Below are 20,040 nucleotides of genomic sequence, written 5' to 3' on the forward strand. Positions count from 1 at the left end.
AATGCCTAAAGATAGTGGGTGCATAAATATTTGTGTAATGAATGACTGATATCATTAGCATTAATATCATGATTTCTGTATAAATGGAAAAACTGAACCAGTTAAATTCTACTATTTAAACTTGGAAATTTCCCCTTTCTTCCCAAACTTCCTCCTTTAAGACAAAAATGGGAACATAAGCATTTTTAAGTTGCACACTCAAGTCTTTTAAGGCCCATAGCACCAAAACATGAGTGATAAACTAGATTTCAATTGAGCAAGAGTGCCATCTAGTACTCATAAAAGCTACAACAAGCTGAGAATTCAGAGTAAATTTTTTATCCAGTGTGATGAAGTCAAACAAAAAAAAAGAGAAATGAAATTCATTAGGAAAAAATCTGCTTTATCAACATCCAAAATCTTGAAAGAAAGACATTTCATAAGTAAATTAAAGAATTGCAGCTTTTAAAATCAGTATATAGTGCATTAGAAGAAACTTACGTCAAAGAATATACTGAAGTTCTACTTATCATAGGTCATTCTGCTATGAATAGGAAGTGGTATATTGTGATTATTTTCTTTTTAATAACGTGTTATGGTTTTATTAGGAAAGATAGATTTACCCATTATGAAAATTTTTGGAAAATGTAGAAAAGCATAAACCATGGTCTGGAGATTAAAGTTATTAGCATTTAGAGATTATGTATATTTTCTAGATTTAAAATATACATGGGAAAAATAATTTAATTTTAATCAAATATTTGGCCAAGATATTAAAAACAAAATACAAGAAAATAAATTATATATGAGGTATTTTGAGGTCTGTCCAGAAAGTATCCAGCCCTGTACTATGAGAGACATTTATTGAAAATATAAGATACAAGAAACATTGTACATAGGACAGTTATGCCTCAGTCCCCTTCCAAGTAGGCACCTTGGGACCTCACGCAGTACTCCTGGCATCTCTTCCACCGTTCAAAACACTGCAAAATTCTTTGTTGGAATCACTATCAACTGCCCCGTCATATCTTCCTGAATCTCATCAACGGTCTGAATCTCTCCCTTTCAAAGGTGATTTTAGTTTTGGGAAAAGCCAGAAGTCACAGGGCACCAAATCCGGGCTGAAGGGCGCTGAGTCACCCGGATGACTTGATGTTCCACAAAAAAACTCTGCAGGAGATGTGACGCATGAGCAGGCATGTGTTTGCGATGAAGTTGCCAATCACCAGTTGCCCATAGCTGCTGCCATTATCATTGCATTGCATCTCCCAATGGACAAAGAACATTGAGGTAGTACTCCTCATTAATTTTTTGGCCTGAAGGGGAGTACTTATGATGAACAACACCTTCCCAATCAAAAAACACAGTTAACATAGTCTTGAACTTGCTGCAGTTTTGCTGTGCAAGTTCTTTAGGTATGGGAACCAGGTGACTTCCATTGGGATCTGGGCCTTTGTTTCCAGATCATAGCTGTGGACCCATCATTCATCCCCAGTCATGACCTTCTTGAGGAAATCTGGTTCATTGGTAGCAATTTGACTCAAGTCATTGACAACTGCAGAACGATGTTTCTTCTGCTGTAGTAGCAGAAGCCACAGAACAAATTCTGCCATGACACATTTCATGCCAAGATCCTGTGTCAAAATCTCAGACATAGTAGTTTTTACAATCCCCAGATCAGCTTCTAGTTCTCACACTGTCAGTCGCTGATCTTTGTTCATTGCAGCCTGTGCACATTCAACATTCTCAGGTGGTCTGCTTGTTGCAGACCTTCCAGAACATGGATCACTTTCAACAGATTCTCGACCATCTTTGAAGCGTTTGTGCCACACTTTAACTTGCACTTCTCTAATTGTATCACCCTCGAAAGCCTTCTGAATCACCTGAATAGTTCCTGTGGAGGAACGGTGAAGCTTAGCATGCAAAATTTGATGCAGATTTGTTGCTCTACTCACCCAGTCATTTGAATGAGATGGCTACGCAGTACACATGTTTACTCAATGGCTTCTACCACCCCACTGACTAGTACAGTCATTGTTCATGGATACACATTCCAGTCCACTTTTCTTGGCTGCCAGGTTACATCGATGTCATATAAACCATTCTTGTTATAATGGCTGGACTTTTTCTGGACAGAACTCTCTCTCTCTCTCTCTAAATATATATATATATATATATATATATTTATATGTATAAATATATATATCAAGAACTTTCTTAGCCTCAACTTAACATTGCATTCAGTAGGGTAAAAATTTTTTTAAATTGCTATCAGATATGTAATCATTTTGGTCTGGATCTATAATAGCCAAAATCCATAAAGATTGGGGTTTATAAAATGAAAAAATATATAAATTGTTTCATCTGTTCCCATTCAGATACCATTAAATTGGTAGTAAAGTATACTAGCTTGAGTTTGGGAGATTTGAAAAAAATTTGGATTTGCAATAACGTTTAATCTCATTCATTATTCATTTTGAAAATGCTCATAAAAGTTTTGGGCTTTCTTTTTAATATGCTTTTCCTTCAAATCATAGACACAGCTGAGATTTGATTCACAGCTCATTAGATAACCATTGTACAATGAAAAGGAAGGTGTTGACCACTTCTTACCTTTTGGACAAATACTATTTTACTGTTAGTGCAAAGAATGGAAAGTAGGAAATTTCCTAGGTCACACAGGAATAATTGGGGAACAGAAGCATCATGGGGGAAGGTAGAAAAGAAAGAGAAAGGATCAAGAAGCTGCTAGAGGCAGGTGGGCTGACCTCTCCGACTGTGCTTTGATGGGCCCCAGCCAATGAGGTGGCAGGGCCTGGGGAAGGGCATCCATTGGCCAGGCTAATGTAAGGTTCCTTTAACTGGAGATTGGTTGCAAGGTGGAGAAGGAACAGAGCCTGGGCTCATACTATCACTTGCTGAACACACTCCCTTCTAGACATTAATTAGGTTCCTGGACACATACCCTAAATCACAACTCTCTTCACAGCAGGAAGGCCCACTCTGCCGAAACTCTAGCTTCAGGAGATATGTTGTGGTAGCCTGCTTTTAAAATGGTTCCCAATGATCCCTACCTTCTGGTATTTATTCCATGTGTAATCTGCTTCCCTTGAGTATGGGCTGGACCTAGTGACTTGCTTCTAATGAACAGACTGAGGCAAAAGTGATGACATGTCTCTTCTAAGAATAGATTATAAAAGACTGTGGCTTCTGTCTTGCTGGCACCCTTTAGTCTCTTGCTCTTCTCAGGTGCCTTTTCTGGAAAAGCAAGTACAGAAGCCCACATGGAAAGGAACTGAGAGCAGCCTCCAGTCAACTACCAGCCGGGAATTAGGGGTCTCAATCCAACAACCCTCAGGAAATTGAATTCTGCCAACAACTATGTGAGTTTGAAAGGAAATCCTTCCCTGTTTGAGCCTTCAAGTGAGACCACAATCCTGCCTGCCATCTTAATTGCAGCTTCATGAGAGACTCTAAAGCAGAATCCTAGGTAAGCTATAGCCATAATCATGCTGCGCAGAAACAGTGGGATAACAAATGTGTATCGCTTTAAACCATCACATTTATTATGAAGCAACAGATAACTAATTCAATTCTTAAACAAATCAAAGTTTCTTGAGCCCACCTGAGAGACATCCTGAGGGTCTTTCTGTTTCTGGCTGGTGGCAGACTCTTCAGTCACCACCAAGGCCTGGACCCTTAGTACAACTGGGCACTTCTTTTGTAGGTTACAGATTATGTTCTCCTCAGTTCACCTGCCTGATCTCTCTCTCCCATCTAGAGGCTACTGTACCTCAACATCCGAAATAAATGACAAGGCATTTGGAGAAACTTCCTAGCTCCATGCTTCAGTGACCAGATCGGCTTAGAACCTAAGTGCTTATGTGGTTTCTAAGATAAACCACTCATATTGACTATGTATTATTAATTTTATTGCTTTTGCAGTTTCTATTTACTATATCCAGTTGATATGAAAATACTTCAGTATTTTTATATGTATTGCTGTGCCAATAAATACTGGCTGAACATCTGCCCTTGGTTATACTAAGATTAATTCATCAAGATGCTGCCTAGCTCTACCTCCTGTCAATGAGCTGTAAAATATAATTAATGTAAATTTTACAATTTCTTTTAGCCCTCTCAATCTTTAAATTATGATGGTATTACTACATGGAAACCACTGAACTGGAACCGTTTCATTTATAATGCCCAACACTATAGTGAGAAGGAGCTTTGATAAAAGTCATAGTTACATGTTCATACATGCACCGACAGATGGTGAAAGAAAAATAAAAGGGCCACAAAAAGGAAACAAAGATGAGGCCAAAACTTAGTCTGCAGGAAAATACAACAGAGCATTAATTACTTCCAGCCAGTCATCAGAGGTTTGGTTTGGGCATGTTGGGATAGAAACAGTGTATACTTGCATAAACACATAGATGAACTGAAAAAGGAAAGTTATTTATTACATTAAAACTCATTTGCTCCATTAAACTGCCTTCATTGTCCTGATCCATCCTGGCCTTCCCTTGCTTTGAATTGCTATAACACTCCATATATCATTTTTCCACAATGCGTTTATTTTCAAAAATAAAGCAAGTTCATTACCAAAAACAAAACAAAGCAACAAAATAGGGAGGCTACTATAGGAAAACAGGTTAGTGATTAAGAACATAGAATTCATAGTTTGACATGTCTCTTGATTCCCAGTATTCACTAGTTGAGGTAAGTTACTTGTGTGTTTCTCATCTATGAAAGGTAAAACTCACCTCACATAATTGCTGTAGGTAAAAAATAAAGATATTGCAGGCAAATGGGCTTTCAAGGAAAATGCATAGTTTGTATAAATTCTTCCAGAATGTGGACATAAACCCCAAATATACCAAGAATTACGGTTTACGGGTCTGGCATGACCCATACAGTGTCACCAACAGCTGTAACCCCTGTAGGAGACCTGAGGTCCAAGGAATGAAGCACCCAGGCTTGCTACAAGTGCTCCTTCTCAATGAGAAAGCCTAGCTTTTGAGAAGTTCTTATTTCTCTGGCTAAATAAACCAAAAACTTACAGTGAGTGGCTGCATTCATATTTGTATATTTGTTTTGTTTTGAGAGGAGAGCTTCCTCAAAACCTGTAACCCACTTAAAATTTTGCAAATGTTATATGTAAAATGCTTATGACAATGCCTGGCATATACTAAGAACTCAAAAAATACTAAAAATTTAATATTTAGTAAGGATTATTATTATAAAAAGAAAAATTTAAGTCTCCAATAATTCTACCTCTAAAAGAGAATTATGGTTCATATTTTGGTGCATTTAGGTTTCTTAACTTTTTGCCCTCTCTATAAAAATATATATGGTTGGCACACTGCTTTAAAGTTGCTTTTCCATTTATATATGTAATTTTTTCTTTTCTTATATTTTAAAACAGATTTTAATAACTGTATAATAGTCTTTTACATAGATGTACCATAATTTAATTGATCCATAATTTAAATTGGGTATTTAGATGATTACCCACTTATATATAAAAGTACATACAGATAATACATTTATATTATAAATAGCAGTATGGTAATTATCATCAAACATAAATCTTTTTTCAGATGGCTTCCTAAATGTAAAATTACTATGTATACACTCCCCCACCAACAGTTACACTTTTGTTAACTTATTACCATAAAATTTAACATTTCTAGTCACAGTCTTAATTTGCTCTTAAATTTTTTCCTCTAAGTCTTGCAAAAGACTTAAGGGTGGTCATTATCTTCTACTTCTTTTTATATCCTTCACAGTGCCAGAAGAGCTGCAGGCACAAAGAAAAATTTTAAATGAATTCTTACTTTAAAAAAACTACACCCATTTTGGCCTTAGATGAGGAGGGAGGTCAGCTGGAGGTGCTGAGGGGTTTGAGGGAACAAAATAAACCTGTTACTAAATATTTTAACAAAGGGGAAAAAACTAACCATAACTTCATTTCATTCCTGTCAACAAAAAACATTTAATATAAATATGAAGTATCAAAATGACAGAATATTTATCTCAAGGTTTGACTCTTGATATTTTACAACACAGTTTCTTCCAAATTCCAGAAAAAGCCATCAAACGCAGGTATTGGTTGGAATTAAACACTGCTTAATCTGAATAATTACTAGGATATAATAAAATGCACTAAAAGAAATAAAATCAAGATTAAAATACCCATTGATTGGTGAAAAATCCAAATACATCTCTAGCTTGGCATCAATGTTTTGTTTAGCAAGTTATTTTTATACATTAAACTGAAAAAGGAAAGAAAAGGGCTTGCCTGACATTCATACTCAATGACTTAGTACAGACCCAAATGTGCAAGATTTGCTTACATCAGCATCTAAGATAGATGAACTAAGCTTTTGATGCAGAATTTAGGAAAAAAGCAAATGTAATCATTTGTAGTAATTGTCACTAGTGAAGGAAGTATAGAATTAAACTTTCCATCTTCTTTGACAAGGTTTGTTGTCAAAATCATTTTGTTTCATCATGTTATACTAGATTTTATGGCATTAATGCACATGCCATAGATATCAAAACTCTGAACAAATGGTATGCAAAAGTATACAAAGTGGTACTTACTATTATGAATTTGAAAATATTTTCTACTTAACAGTATAGTTATAACATGATTTGCAATTAGAAAATATCAGTGAGGTACTTTAAAACACCTCAAAAATTGTTAGTTTAAGTATACAATTTTAAAATTGGGTAATTTTTTTAAATTATTATATAACTTGTTAGCTCATAATTTAAGTAAATTGAGATTACAATATTCAGATTTGATCAGATAAATGTTCAATTACGGTAAGAAGAAAAAAGTCCTTTTCTACACTGTTTAAACATAATTTATGGTCCTAATGCTAATTTTCCATAATAACTGAATAAGAATCCAAAAACTTTAAAGTATGCATTGGAGACATGCAAATGGAAAAATGATTTCTATATGAACTCAATGTATGATACATTTTGGGGTTGATTTCTGAAAAGACAATTGAGGTCCCTTTTCTTTTTAGCTGTAAACAACTTGCTGTATGACATGTAATGCAATACCATATTTTGGGAAATTTCAAACATTCATAATCCACAGGAAAAATACTCAACACTCCTACACTATTTTTTTAAGACCACAATAGTGCAGTCTTTCAGCTACAAAGCCAGGAGCCAGTTATAAAACCAGTACTTTTCCATTAGTTACTTGCAGGGCAGGGAAGGGGATGTTCGGCATTGCAAACGTTAGGGTCTAAAATAAGATCATTGCAAGGAGTTACTACAACACTTGCCCTGCCAGCACTGTCATGGCAACAATGAACTAGCTAGGAGAATGTTCTTTTAACATTCAAAGCTAATCTTGACTCTATTACTCATGGAAATATACCAAATTTTCTTTTAGGCAGTTCACTAAAAAAAAAAATCATCTTACTTGGTCATCTCTTAATGTAAAGATCAGCCTTTTGTATACCATACTTCTAAGATCACAGTGCAGAGCCACCTTGCCATCAGCTGAAATTTATAATGACAGCATAATGAAAATTAACACACCACAGTGAAAGGTGAAGATTCGACAGGGTTCAAATGCAATTTCAAGATGGATGAGAGTTTGAATAAGAATCTGATGTGCAATTTAATAACATTTGAGAATGTGGTTTCCTCTGGAAAGATCAAAGTTTTATATTTCATTCTGAAGGAAAAATATCTTAGAAAAGAAAGTAATATATATTTTCACTGTTAGGAACCTTATATTAAATTTTTATTCAGATAGTGTAGTATCTTGGATGGTGAAACTTGTAGACTATGGAGTCTCACAGCCTGGGTTTAAAATCGGGTTCCCCTAGCAATGATACCTTGGGCAAGTTATTTAACCTATCTGCAGCTTGATTTTTTTCCTGATACATAAAATGGAGATAATAATACTTACTTTTATGGTGATATTGTGAAGGCTGAATTAATGAATGAAAAGGGCTAACACTAGTCTTTGCATACAGAATGTCTATTTTTATTACATTCAAAAGTATACATTCTACAAAGCAGAAAGATTAAGAGACTGCTGAAGACCACTTAGGATAACCTGGCTCCATTGTCATGGCAGAATATAATGGGGGCAGTCATTTAAGCTCAGGAGGAGTCCCAAAGACACCTGTCACACAATCAGGCAAATTCAAGAAATCCAACATGGTTCAATCTCCCTTCAAGCCCTGGTACCTCTTCTGGGTTATCCTTTTGACAATGTAATCTTTGCTTAGTTACTTTGTTCTTAATCATACCAAGCTGCCTAGGCTGGGTCAGTTATTTGGCAAAAGTGAAAGGGCTATTTTGGAACTTTCTGCTTAATATGTCAGATTCCCAATTGGGGGACTCAAAATAGGAACACTGATAGTACAGTTCTGGTCTCTTCATTAGATCTTCAAGGCAAGCAGTCTTTGTGGTAGACAACTTGCCTCAAGTATCAACCACAAATCAGCCAGCCACAGAGGATTCAGTTGCTTACTGACAACACTGGCATCCAAGTCATCATTTGCCTTCCTATATTATGTGTCCCTGAAAGTATATTTGAAAGTCAAATGTTCATAAGTGGAATAATAGACTAACATCATGTCAAGGGAGAAATCCAGTCCCCAGAAAACTAAAACAAATGTTTATAAAATCCTTAATTTGGTTCCTAGAGGTGCTATTTCCTCTGGAGTGCTATTCCCTAGGGTCAAGGAACCTGAAAAGTAGGTGAAAACTTTTCTGGTTGCCCAGAGACTTAGGGTACCCTAAAAAGCACATGAGTTTTGTGCCATCATACTGTGTGGGCAGAACATAATACTAACAGTTAACATTCATTGAGTGCTTACTGGGTTTCAGCAAGTGTTGCACGTGTTACCTCGTGTTTAATCCTCACAAATTCTGTGAGGGAACTGAGATTGAAGGAGGTTATGTAACTTGCCCAAGGTCACAGAGTTTGGCAGAGCAGGATTTAAAGCCAGGTCCGACTAACTCCAAAGCCCATGGTCTTGACCATTATCCTCCAACTGTGTCCAGGTACTGAAGCACAGGTCTTGGCCATGGACCTCTCCATGTGCACCTGACCACTTGGATGGCACATGTAGCTGTCTGTTTACAACCCCTCCCTGCTGCTGCCATGTTGACATACCAGAATGGTGTTGGACTCCAAGGAGGGTATAGACGCTATAGATGTGCTATTGTTAGGTAGGAGAGATAGCAAACCAAGGCAGGGAGGAGGAAGAAGATATGTCTCACCCACTAGCTCAGCAGTCCTGAACCTGGTCTGATAATATTGCCAGGTGTTACAATATCAAAAGAAATACCATGTTGACACAGGAAGAAGGAAGTCCTTGAAATTCTATGTATTGTCTTCACTACCTGGGAAAGAAAGCCTTTGAAACTGTGCTTTCATCCCAAGGCCCGAAAGATGGGAGACGGCCCACAGTGCCCAATGGAAGAAGCCCATAAACAGCTTTGGGTATTCGTAGCCCCCATCCCCAGGAAAGCTGGCACTGCCTTCATCTGCTAATCAATATGTAAAATCTTCATCCCTATCTCACCAACTGTGTAAGTCCTCAGAACAAAGGACCTGGAGCTCTTGCCACCGCAGCTCTTGCTACTCCTGCCCTTGCCTTTCTCCCCAACCTGGGCAAGACCCGTTCTCTTCCATGAGAACATATCACGAATATACCCTGCTTACACACTAATAGACTTACTGCTCTGTAATTCTTTACTGCATTGGTAAGAAGAGTTGAGTTTCTCCCATATCACCAACCCTCGAGCAAAGCTCTGGGCAAGGCCAACGCTTACCCTGGGGCAGTAGCTGGTTAGAAAAATCTTATGATAAAGTTGGACATCCTCATTAACCAGCTAACATATACAAATTTAGCGTACAAAAAGGCAATTAGGGGTATTAATACATGTAGATACAAAGTGTGCCATGTATGAAAATCAATTATATAAAAATCCTAAACTCTAAACATAAAAATTTTGAAAGTAATGCTAGTTTGGAGTTTGACTCTTTAGCTAAATGGCCTAGGTCAAGTTCAGCGTCTTTTTCTTCATCCTCATCACCAATATTTGTCAAGCACTTACTACGTACCAGGCCAACTTCTACATGCTTTTCATGTTATTTGATTCTCAAAACTACTCTGTGAGATTGGTATTATTACCCTGATTTTACAGATTACTAAAAGTTCCAAAGAGTTTATTCATAACTAAATTTGTACAGTATATTGAAGTTTATAAAACACTTTATCAATATTATCTCCTTTAATTTTTATAATCACATCACAAGGCAGAGAGAAAAGAAAATGCAAGCTTCTTTTTTCAAGTAGAATAATTATTAAAATTAAGTGAAACTTATATCCTTTCCTTTGCCGTGTCAAAAGACAGATGAGCATAGCGTAGGCATATGTAGTAGGCACACAACAAACACCTAATGAATGAAATGGTAAGAAATAATTCACTAGGTTAAATGGTAAAATCTATACTGATTCAATAAAATTTTTAATGATTTCTTATATTCATAACCTCTGTCATCAAAAAACAGAGTAAATTTTGGTTATACTTAATAATCTAAGTCTGCCAATGTATACATTACTTGAGAAAGTAGGTACACCTTAATTTGGTGAAGTATAATCACCATCAGTGACTTCAAAAGAACTCATTTTGTGAGAAAACCTATCACTTTTTACTTTTGAAACGCTTCTCCTAAATATGTCCTTCAGTGTCATTGAACATACCACTCTAACATTATTTTGCAAGGCTTGGTCTTTATCACATGATCGGAAGAATTTCTTGCTGTGTTTAGGCTATGAATAGCATTTGAAAAATTACTCAGTTATAATTATAGACAGCTAACACCTGCCAACCTGCTAGAAAATGAAATCATGTAAAATTTAAAGATGTGTATGCAATGCCTGTCAAACACCGAAGTATCAAAACAGTAAATGCTCACTTTTAGTGGAATAAACTATGATTCTAATTAGACTTTACTGAATATTACACATAGAATTGACAAATTAGCTAATTTCTTAAAACGAGATATATGTATATAATCTTGTCAATTTAAACAATTAAGTTAAAAAACTAAGTGAATACTGCACATTTAATGAATATGTATATATGACAGTTGATTTGGTTAATATAATTCACAAAATTCACATCATTAATTTTATTTCCATTTAGTACAATTTAAAAACTTAGGAAGTTGTTTTAAGATAATTTTTTAATAATAAGTAATACTTTATAAACCTATTTTAAAAACCTTTCCCTTTTTAAATTAAAAATAGGGTAAGATTTAAATAAAATGTAAAACTAAAAGTATATCATTTTTCTAAAGTAATTACATATTTCACTGCAACCTAATTAGATTTTTCTGAGTATTTAAAGAGTTTAGAGCATAAGAAGACAGATAATTCTTGTGTGCCAAGTTTCATTTTTTTTCTTATAAATTGAAACATCACAAACTGTGACAGTAAACTAGTAATACTAGCAGACATTTAACAATAAAAATGCCAACCGGGAAAATCCAATAAATGGTCCTAACGGTTATCTTACAAAAACTCCCTAAATACTTCTCATTTATAAACCAAACAATAACTATGTTAGAAAAATATTTTTAAAAGTAATCGTCCTGGGTTTTTTTCCATGCTAGAGACCATTTGAATAAAATGAATAACATATTTAAAATTTGAAAACTTAAAAAAAAGATTATCCCTGTTAGTGTCAATCTTTTTGAAAAGTCAGAACAAAAGAAGAGGACAGGCTGTATTTAGGTTAAAAAGAAGATACTCAGGGTAGATAGTGCAGATATGATTCATCCTATAAGCCAGTGGGCTTAAAAGGCTCTTTACTTGACCTCAAACCATTTAGAAAAACTAAAGTTAAAGATTTACCTTCAATTTCTTCACAACTTCCATTCAAAGAAACCCAGATAACCCACAGGTAAACAGAATTCTCTTCTGAGCTCGAAAGCAAGAAAAGATAGTGGCCAGAGAGGAATGAGAGGAAGCACTGAGTAGAGAAGCCCAGAGTTCTCAGGGTATCAATAAAATAAGAAAGACCAGAATATAGTGGATATGGAAAAGAGAAGGGTAGTATAAATACTCAAAGAGGAATCTCATATTTGCTGTGATCTAAGAGTCAGCAGTGACTATTTGACAGGCACTACCTTAAATTTTGAGGTTTGACTAGACATGGTAAAAAAGAAATCAAAACAAGCATTTAAAAAGGTCAAATCTGCTTCCAGAATGTCCCTAATACACTATATTTTATAGCATCATTATATATTATTTCTAATCAAAAAGAATCAAAATTATAACTAGACCAAAACAATATATTATCTAGTTAGATATAAAAACAGTTTTAATCACAGCCTCTGGCCAAACCTGACTGCCTTCTGTCCCCCTTCTTCCGTACCAACATATGTTATGAGATATATGTTATATCTCTTATATATGCCTTCTTAAACATATATAAAAAAATTGGTGAATTTTTGTGTATCCATTTTAATACTGAAGATGCAAGAAAATACATTTTCAGCATTTTATGCTTTATTATGTCAAGAAAGGTAAAAACACAACTGAAACTCAGAAAAAGATTTGTGCAGTATACAGAGAAGGTGCTATGACTGATCAAACATGTCAAAAGTGATTTGTGTTATTTCTTGCTGGATGATGCTCCACAGTTGAGTAGACCAGTTGAAATTGATAGTGATCAAATCGAGACATTGAGAACAATCAATGTTATACCATGCAGAAGACAGCTGACATACTCAAAATATACAAATCAATGAAGTTATTCATGAAAATGAAAAAATGTGTCTTTTATTTTATGGAGAAAACCATATGGACTTTTTGGCCAACCCAGTATTATGCAAAAGAATAACCCTCTTATTGTTAAACCTACATACTATATATTCCCCAATTACATACTCCAATATACCAGTTGAAATACTAACTAAATACTCCAACTACAACTCTACATACACTCCCATTTCCCCTAATTACATGTATCATAAAAATTATAGTTTTCCAGTAAGCTCTATTAGTGTATTAAGCCAATGTATTACCTCTGTTCCTTTGTTTAGGGAATCAAGCATATCGAAAAGGTATTATGGAGGTAATTTTTTAAAAAATAAAATTAAAAAAGCCTCCTATGAGAATAGAAGACTTTCCCCAAAAGCAGAGAACAAATCATACTGATCTTCCAGTCCTGAGTACAGTGCCTGGCACAGAACAGTTCTCAAAAATGTGTTGGAAAGACGCGTGCGTGCATGTGTGTGTGTGTGTGTAACAGGTTTAGCCATTTTAAGTTGAACCCATCCTACCTTTGCCCTGCCATCCCTCCCTTCCTAACTATAGTCATCTGGGCTGACCTAGAGAATTAAGGGTCTTCAGGAACCCCTGCAGGAATTGCAAAGGCAGTTCATCTTTTCCTACTTAACTAACGAGTATGGAAAAGCATTATGGAACACTACTTTGAATTATTTGGTTTCCCATGTGAGTCTCAGAGTGGTGGGCGGTGAGGCTAGGATGGTACGTAGAAGCCAGAAGATGCTGGAATTCTTAGGAAGTTTAGATTACGTCCTATTTTAGAATATTTTAGGCACAAAAGTAACATGGTCAGATTTTCATTTTAGATAAAAGGCTCTGCAGTTACATGAGGGATGGATATAAAGGTAGATGATTGGTTAAGTCTGGAGAAATGGGAGATAATGGAAGAAGGAGAACAGTAGTAGCAGGGGCAGAAATCTCCTTGTGAGCTATTTCTAATAGGCTGTAACATAGGCAATATAATCTCAACATGTCTAAAACAAAACTCATCATTCCCCCTAAACTGACCCTCTATCACTCTTCTGTCTCAGGAAATGACTGAACTACTCACCAAGTAGTTAAAGCCAGAAACTTTTGAGCCATCCTTGATATTGTTATTTTCTTCACCCCCTATATATCCAATTAAACACTATAACGGTTTTTAACTTATAGCTATCTCCCTAACCCATTAACTTTTTCTGACTTTCTCCACTATATCCTACTCCACCATCATTTTTGTTTTGGGCTAGTGGATAATCTCTTAACTGATGTTGATGTTGAACATCCACTCCTGACCTCTGAAATACATTTAGAATACATTGCTTCCAAAGCAATCCTTCTAATACACAATGGATCATGTCACCATCTTGCTCAAAACCCCTCAGTGGCTTCCCATTGTTCCTAGGGTAAGGTCCATATACTTTAACATGGCTTACAAGATCCTCTGTTATCTGGCTGCCTAAAAACATAAGAATCCTAACATTATTGAGCATTTCTTATGTGATAGGCACATTAGAAATTTTACTTCATTTTATTCTCATTGCAAGCATTACTTCATTTTATTCTCATTGAGAGGCAGAACTAGCATTATCCTCATTTTGCAGATGAGAAAACTGAGTCAATGAGAGATTATGTAATTTAACTACGGCTGAAGAGCTAATAAAGTGTTGGGGCCAGGTCTGACTCCAGAGGATGAGCTTAAGCTTTTACACCCCCATCAAACTGTATGCTCCAACCACAGTGTATTACTTTCGGTTCCAAGGACTTATCTGCTCTTTCTTGCCATGAGGCCTCAATACATATTGTTCCCTACATCTGGAATGCTACCCCCCCCCCCCGAAAAAATCTTGTTTTTGCCAGGATAATATTTATTCATTTATTAAATCTCTGCTTAAATGGTCATCTCTTCAGGGAAGTCTTCCCTTATTATCTAAAATTACATTATTTATTTACTTCTTTTTGGTCTGTCTCCTTTCAGTAGACTGTCAAAATTGTTCATCAATGGTACTCATTCTTAGAATGGCATTCATCTGGGGTTCCATAAACACTTGTTGAATGAAGGCATGATTGAAAGATGTGGGGATGGAAACTCCCTAATTCGGTAACTTCATCTATTCAGACTGATAAGAAACAAAAAGAAGTCAAATATACATTTGTTCATCCACTAGATATTTATTTAGTAGCTTCCAAATCCCAGCCAATACTCTTGAGAATTTACAGCCTTCCCTGGGGGATACAGACACATAAACATATCTATAGCACGATATAAGTAAAGTGCCTGTTAAAATTGTGGCAGGAATAAAGTGCAATAGATGCAGAGATGAAAAAGAGAGTTTGAAACCTATGAAGTGGAGGAGATTCTTGAATCATTTTGCAGGATGAGTGAATCTTGAAATATAGTCCATATATTTCACTTACGAAAGTAGAAAGAAACATCCACTATATAGTGGGGCCCTTTACATCACATTAATTCACAAGACAGCTCTATGTTAATATTCCCATTGTACAGATGTGGAAATCCAGGCTAAAACATGTCAAATGACTTACTTGTCTGACGCTATGTGGTACATTAATAAAGGAGCTAATTTGAGCACAATCTGTCTGACTCCAGAACCCATTTACTTACCATTCTACGACAGTCCTCTGACCAACCCTGTACTCCCCAGAGCCTAATTACTTTTGTTTTCACTATAACTCTTAACAAAATCGGTTATCTGGTTTCCCATTTTAACACAAATAAGCAGCAAAATGAAAGGTTAAAGAAGAAAGCAAAATGAAGTATACTGACAGCAAGAGATAAAATTAAACACAAAAATTAAACACGAAAATTAAAAAAACATGGATCATATGGTCTTATACACTCACCCTTAGCTATGCAACAGTACTTGATGTGCATAATGACAATCCCATTACAAAAAAAAAAAAGGTGGTTGTAGTCACTACAGTCTATGAGATAGAGAAATAATTTTCTTAAAAGGGTAGCTTGATGCTTAAAAGGGTAAACCTCAGGTATGTAGAAAATAAATTCCTCTCTGGTTAACTCTAGATAAATAAATTTTAATGATTATTTCCAAAGTGTTTGTAAGAATTATCATCACAAGATCGTGAAGAGTCTTCATTTTATGGACATGATTGTTTTTCTATTGCTTTAAACTAAATTCAAGTCAGAATAGAAAAGGTGTAATCCTACCTTCTATATTTACCCAAGTAAATTATAAATTTTAAAAACTGCTCTTGATTTTTTTCACACTATGCTCACACTATGACTTTGAACAACACATGCAGACTGAGTAATTTAGACTGACAGGCATGGAGGGTTACTGAGCATTCTTAATATCTAGAGACAACCTCCCTCTCTCTCTCTTTTTTTTAAAAAGAACCTTTTTAATAAATCTAATAAAGTAGAATAAATTGATTATGTACAAAACAGGAAGAAAACTATAACATGTTTAACCTGTTGCACTCACTATTTAAATAGGTATGTATGTGAAAATGAAAAGAAACAAACAATTTAAGCAAACACAGAGAAAGTTGGTTGAGTAATTTACCATAAAAGTGTCTCTACCATACACTTCACCTGGGTCCAAATTTTAAATCTGAAGATGTCATCTTTTATAACATAAGCCTTCATTATTTTACATAATTGTGTGGGGTTTTTTTTTTTTTAAATAAAGGTTGCATTTAGAGAACAAACCCTGGATTTTTTTTGTTTTGTTTTTAAGAACAAGAGAAAATTGTTTTTACCTATTATCTTCAACAAGCTGACAAGGAAACATTTGATATTCTTTATCATTTTAGAGACTTTCAAATGTGAAAAGTTTCCACACAGAACAGTTTGTAATAATGTGAAAAACATACTGGGTACACTTTCCAACATGTAAAAATGAATATAAGGAAAAGCAAGTCTTTACTTGCAATTAACTGTAACTTTCATGCGTTTTTCCAGGAGGAATGCAGTTTCTGCTACAGCTTTCTAGAAAGACAATACTTGTTTACTCACATTTGAAAATTTTTTTACTTTAATTCATCTTGTACAATTTTGGCCACACATTCAATGTTTTACAGAACACTCTAAATTTAAAATTTAGAGTGAATTCATAATATAAGTTCATATAATAACCTATTAGAAGTAAATACAAAGTGAATTTAAGTGCAGGTAAAATTTCACTATACTTTATAAACGGTTGTAATTATAATGCTCTTCCTTACCTGGACGCTCTTCAAAATAAACTCACTTTTCTCTCTTACATCTTTAAAGGGACACCTTTTAGAAAGCATAAGCAGATGAGCAAGAAGCTTATTCAACCCATCCAAAGAAACAGCATTTGAAAGCCCGTCCGATGGACGACAAGGTGTCTCTTTCACCGAACGAAGATACTCAGTTTTTCTCAAAATTATTTGCCTAATGTTTTCCAGTGCTGTCTCTCTAGTAGCTGAATCCCTACTGCACAGTCCATCCCATCTCACTTCATTCTCTCCTTCAGCCATGACAACTGGAGATTTTTCTTTGCAGTCTTCAGTTACCTTTTAGCATGTCCCCAAAAGCACCGTGTTTTCTTAATATGAGAAATTTGAGAATAAAATCAGAGAAATCGAATCTTCATGAAAACACACGTCTGGGTGACACTTGGAACCAGAGTGTCTTTTATACTGATGTCTTTCAAACGATCTATAAGGTAGAGCTCACCCTTTCCTTCTACACGAAGGGGCAGTCTTCTGGTCAGACTGAAAAAAGTTGGAAAGTTGAAAGTTGGCTTTGCTAGACAGGGAAGTGTTCGCCTCCGTCTTGCAGGATCAGCGGATATCCTCACGTTGTGGAGCTGTCAAATCCGTGCTCTGCCCAAAAAGGCTGGTAACGGTTGAACGCCCTCCAGCCATTTGGTGTGTGAGGTGTTTCTTTCTCTCTCTCTCTCTTTTTTTTTTTTTTTGTCTTGCTGCCACCGAGTTCTCGGGTGCGTTCCCACCCCGCCCCTCCCCAGCACCAGTCCCCGCCCTCCGCAGCTCCTCCCTGCGCCTCTGCGGCCGGTAGGACGCTGGCTGGTAAAGCTCGCCGAACTCTAGTTCACTGGCCGCTGCAGCCTAAGATCCAGGCGCTCCCGGGGGCGGCAGCTTCCAGCAGTCGATGTCTCGGCAGCGACGTGGAAGGAAAGCGTCACCTGCCCGGTCGGCTCCAGACCCTCGTCCAGATACCGCTTCTTTTCCGATCTCTGCGTCCTCGCCCACCGCTCGCTAAATCAGATGAGCACCCGGCTGCCGGGCAATCCTCGATCGCGGGGATGGGCCGCGGCACTGGCAGAGCCGCTGGGCCCTAAGCGTATAGCCCGCCCCTTCGCCCAGGCCCATCGGTGGGGCTCGTCCCACAGGGCGGGGGCAGGGAGGGGAGATGGGGTCCTCACCCCCAGCCCCTCCCCTTTCTCCGCCCGGCACAAACCGGGAGCCGTCCCTGCCCTAGCGCCCTCTTCCCTGCCCAGGCAGACGCGACCCGCAGAGGCAAAGCCATTGGAAAAAGCCCCGCCCTCCGCAGGCTACCTCCGGACCCCTAGTCCGCGCACTGCAGCCAACGGTTGCCGGCTGCTACGCGTGCGTGATGGTGAGAAGGGCGCATGCGCCTTAAGAGACACTTGTTTGCGCCGTGGGGCGTTTTCCGTACCTTGACGTTTGGATTCTGCGGCCTGGAGGAGAGAGAAAAGTAAGGAGGAGTTGAAGTACTGTAACTTTCACGGATAAGGCAAGCACAGCAAAGAGGGCAAAGGCACATTCCTGGAAGAAACTTAACCTAATTTTAAGATTAACCTAAAAATAGTGACGGTTTCTTTATTATGCCAAACCCCTCAAGAAGGTAGGGCGTCATCTAGTTAACTTCTGGGAAATGTAGTTTTGATGCTGCTGGCGCGTTCTGTTTGCGACAGAAACTACAGGCCCCAGGAGCCCTTGCAACGTTTCCTGTGACGGTCCGCTAGTCAACGGTTAGCACACGCCGAGATTGAGAGCGTCGGCTCGGTGAGGGTACTGTCGGCTTGGCCGCCACTTATTCCTTGACAGGATTTTCCCTTCCTCCATATCCCCTGGGGTTTTAGAGACGAAGCCATCTAGGGCTGTCCTCCTCAGTCTAGGGACTTTTTCCAGTAATATGCGTGGGAAGGACTAGTCCGGGTGCCCAAGACCGAGGGCGCGAGTAGGCGCGGATGTAGAAATAGATGGGCATCTTGAGAGTCGGAGAAAGTGGAAAAAGGCCAGGTCAGCAGGATGCTGTAGGAGGAGGTGCGCTGCGCTCCTGCCTCTGCTTCCGCCCTTTCTGGTGAGGGAACCCCAGTGCAATTGCACCTTTGACATTGCCCGAGCGGTGTTCTGTGCTTTATTTGCACAAATGACATCCCGAGCAGGGCTTTGAAAGAGAGTTGTCAAATCCATTTTATATAAGACTAGCATTCCTTGGTTTGAATTTTTCCATCCTTTAAAATTACTATGTGAAAAAAGACCAGTAAAAAGTCTTCTAATTTATTTAAGAGGTTCACCATTACAAAGTACTATTTTATTTTAATTATTCCTTTTAAGACAAGTTGTAGTGTGAAAGGTCATCAGTGGACTGATAACTAAATTAGATTTTAATTGTTCACATTGCCGAATAGATGTGTTTCAAAAAACTTAGCCTTGTTGGGTACTGAGTATACGACAGTGAAAAAGACACAGCCCCTAACTATCTAAGAGAAACGAATAGTTAAACATAACTATAGCACCGCATGATATCATTGGGATGGCTAAAAAGATCACTTAGCCCAGTCTTGGAAAGTCAGGGAAATCCTCATTCTAGGCAATGAGAGAGCAAAAGAACAGCAAGAGAAAAGAGGCCCAGAAGTGAGAGAGAGGTGGTATTTTCAGGAAACTGCAATAAGCCAAATCGTGTATATGCTGGGAGGGGTACCGTTCTGTGTGTTGATGTACTATGAAGCTGCAAAGAGACAGGTACTATGAAATTTCCAGACAGATGCTGAAAGTAACTTATCCTTGAACAGCTTTATAATTTCAAAGAACTGGTTTTTTTTTTTTTTAGAACTGGTGTTGTTTTTTTTAATTTCAAAGAATAAGGCTTTTTTTGGAAAGCCTTGCTACATTCTAATGCTACCAGTTTAAATCAGAATTTAAAAATGAGAACTTCTTATGATTTCATAAAACAAATAATAAACAAAAAAGCCATTCCTTTCTTGTCGCTTTGTGCTCATCATCC

At 37.2% G+C, this 20,040-nt stretch overlaps 1 protein-coding gene across 3 annotated transcripts in view; it reads right to left on the reverse strand.

The window, feature by feature from the left end:
* SESN1 (sestrin 1) overlaps window positions 1–17,714 on the reverse strand; it is a 99,914-nt gene extending 82,200 nt beyond the window's left edge. For 2 of the 3 annotated variants that reach the window (XM_054569803.1, XM_054569801.1), the window contains exon 1: window positions 17,025–17,714. In XM_054569803.1, the coding sequence (XP_054425778.1) occupies window positions 17,025–17,303 (279 nt within the window). In that variant the 5' untranslated portion in view covers window positions 17,304–17,714. The remainder of the gene's footprint in view (window positions 1–17,024) is intronic. The other variant, XM_054569805.1, reaches the window with a different exon arrangement.
* Window positions 17,715–20,040: the final 2,326 nt, after the last annotated feature.

This window comes from Pteronotus mesoamericanus, unplaced genomic scaffold, assembly GCF_021234165.1.
Source record: "Pteronotus mesoamericanus isolate MK-2021 breed Mesoamerican mustached bat unplaced genomic scaffold, CSHL_Meso_final contig_20, whole genome shotgun sequence".
Lineage (NCBI taxonomy): Eukaryota > Metazoa > Chordata > Mammalia > Chiroptera > Mormoopidae > Pteronotus > Pteronotus mesoamericanus.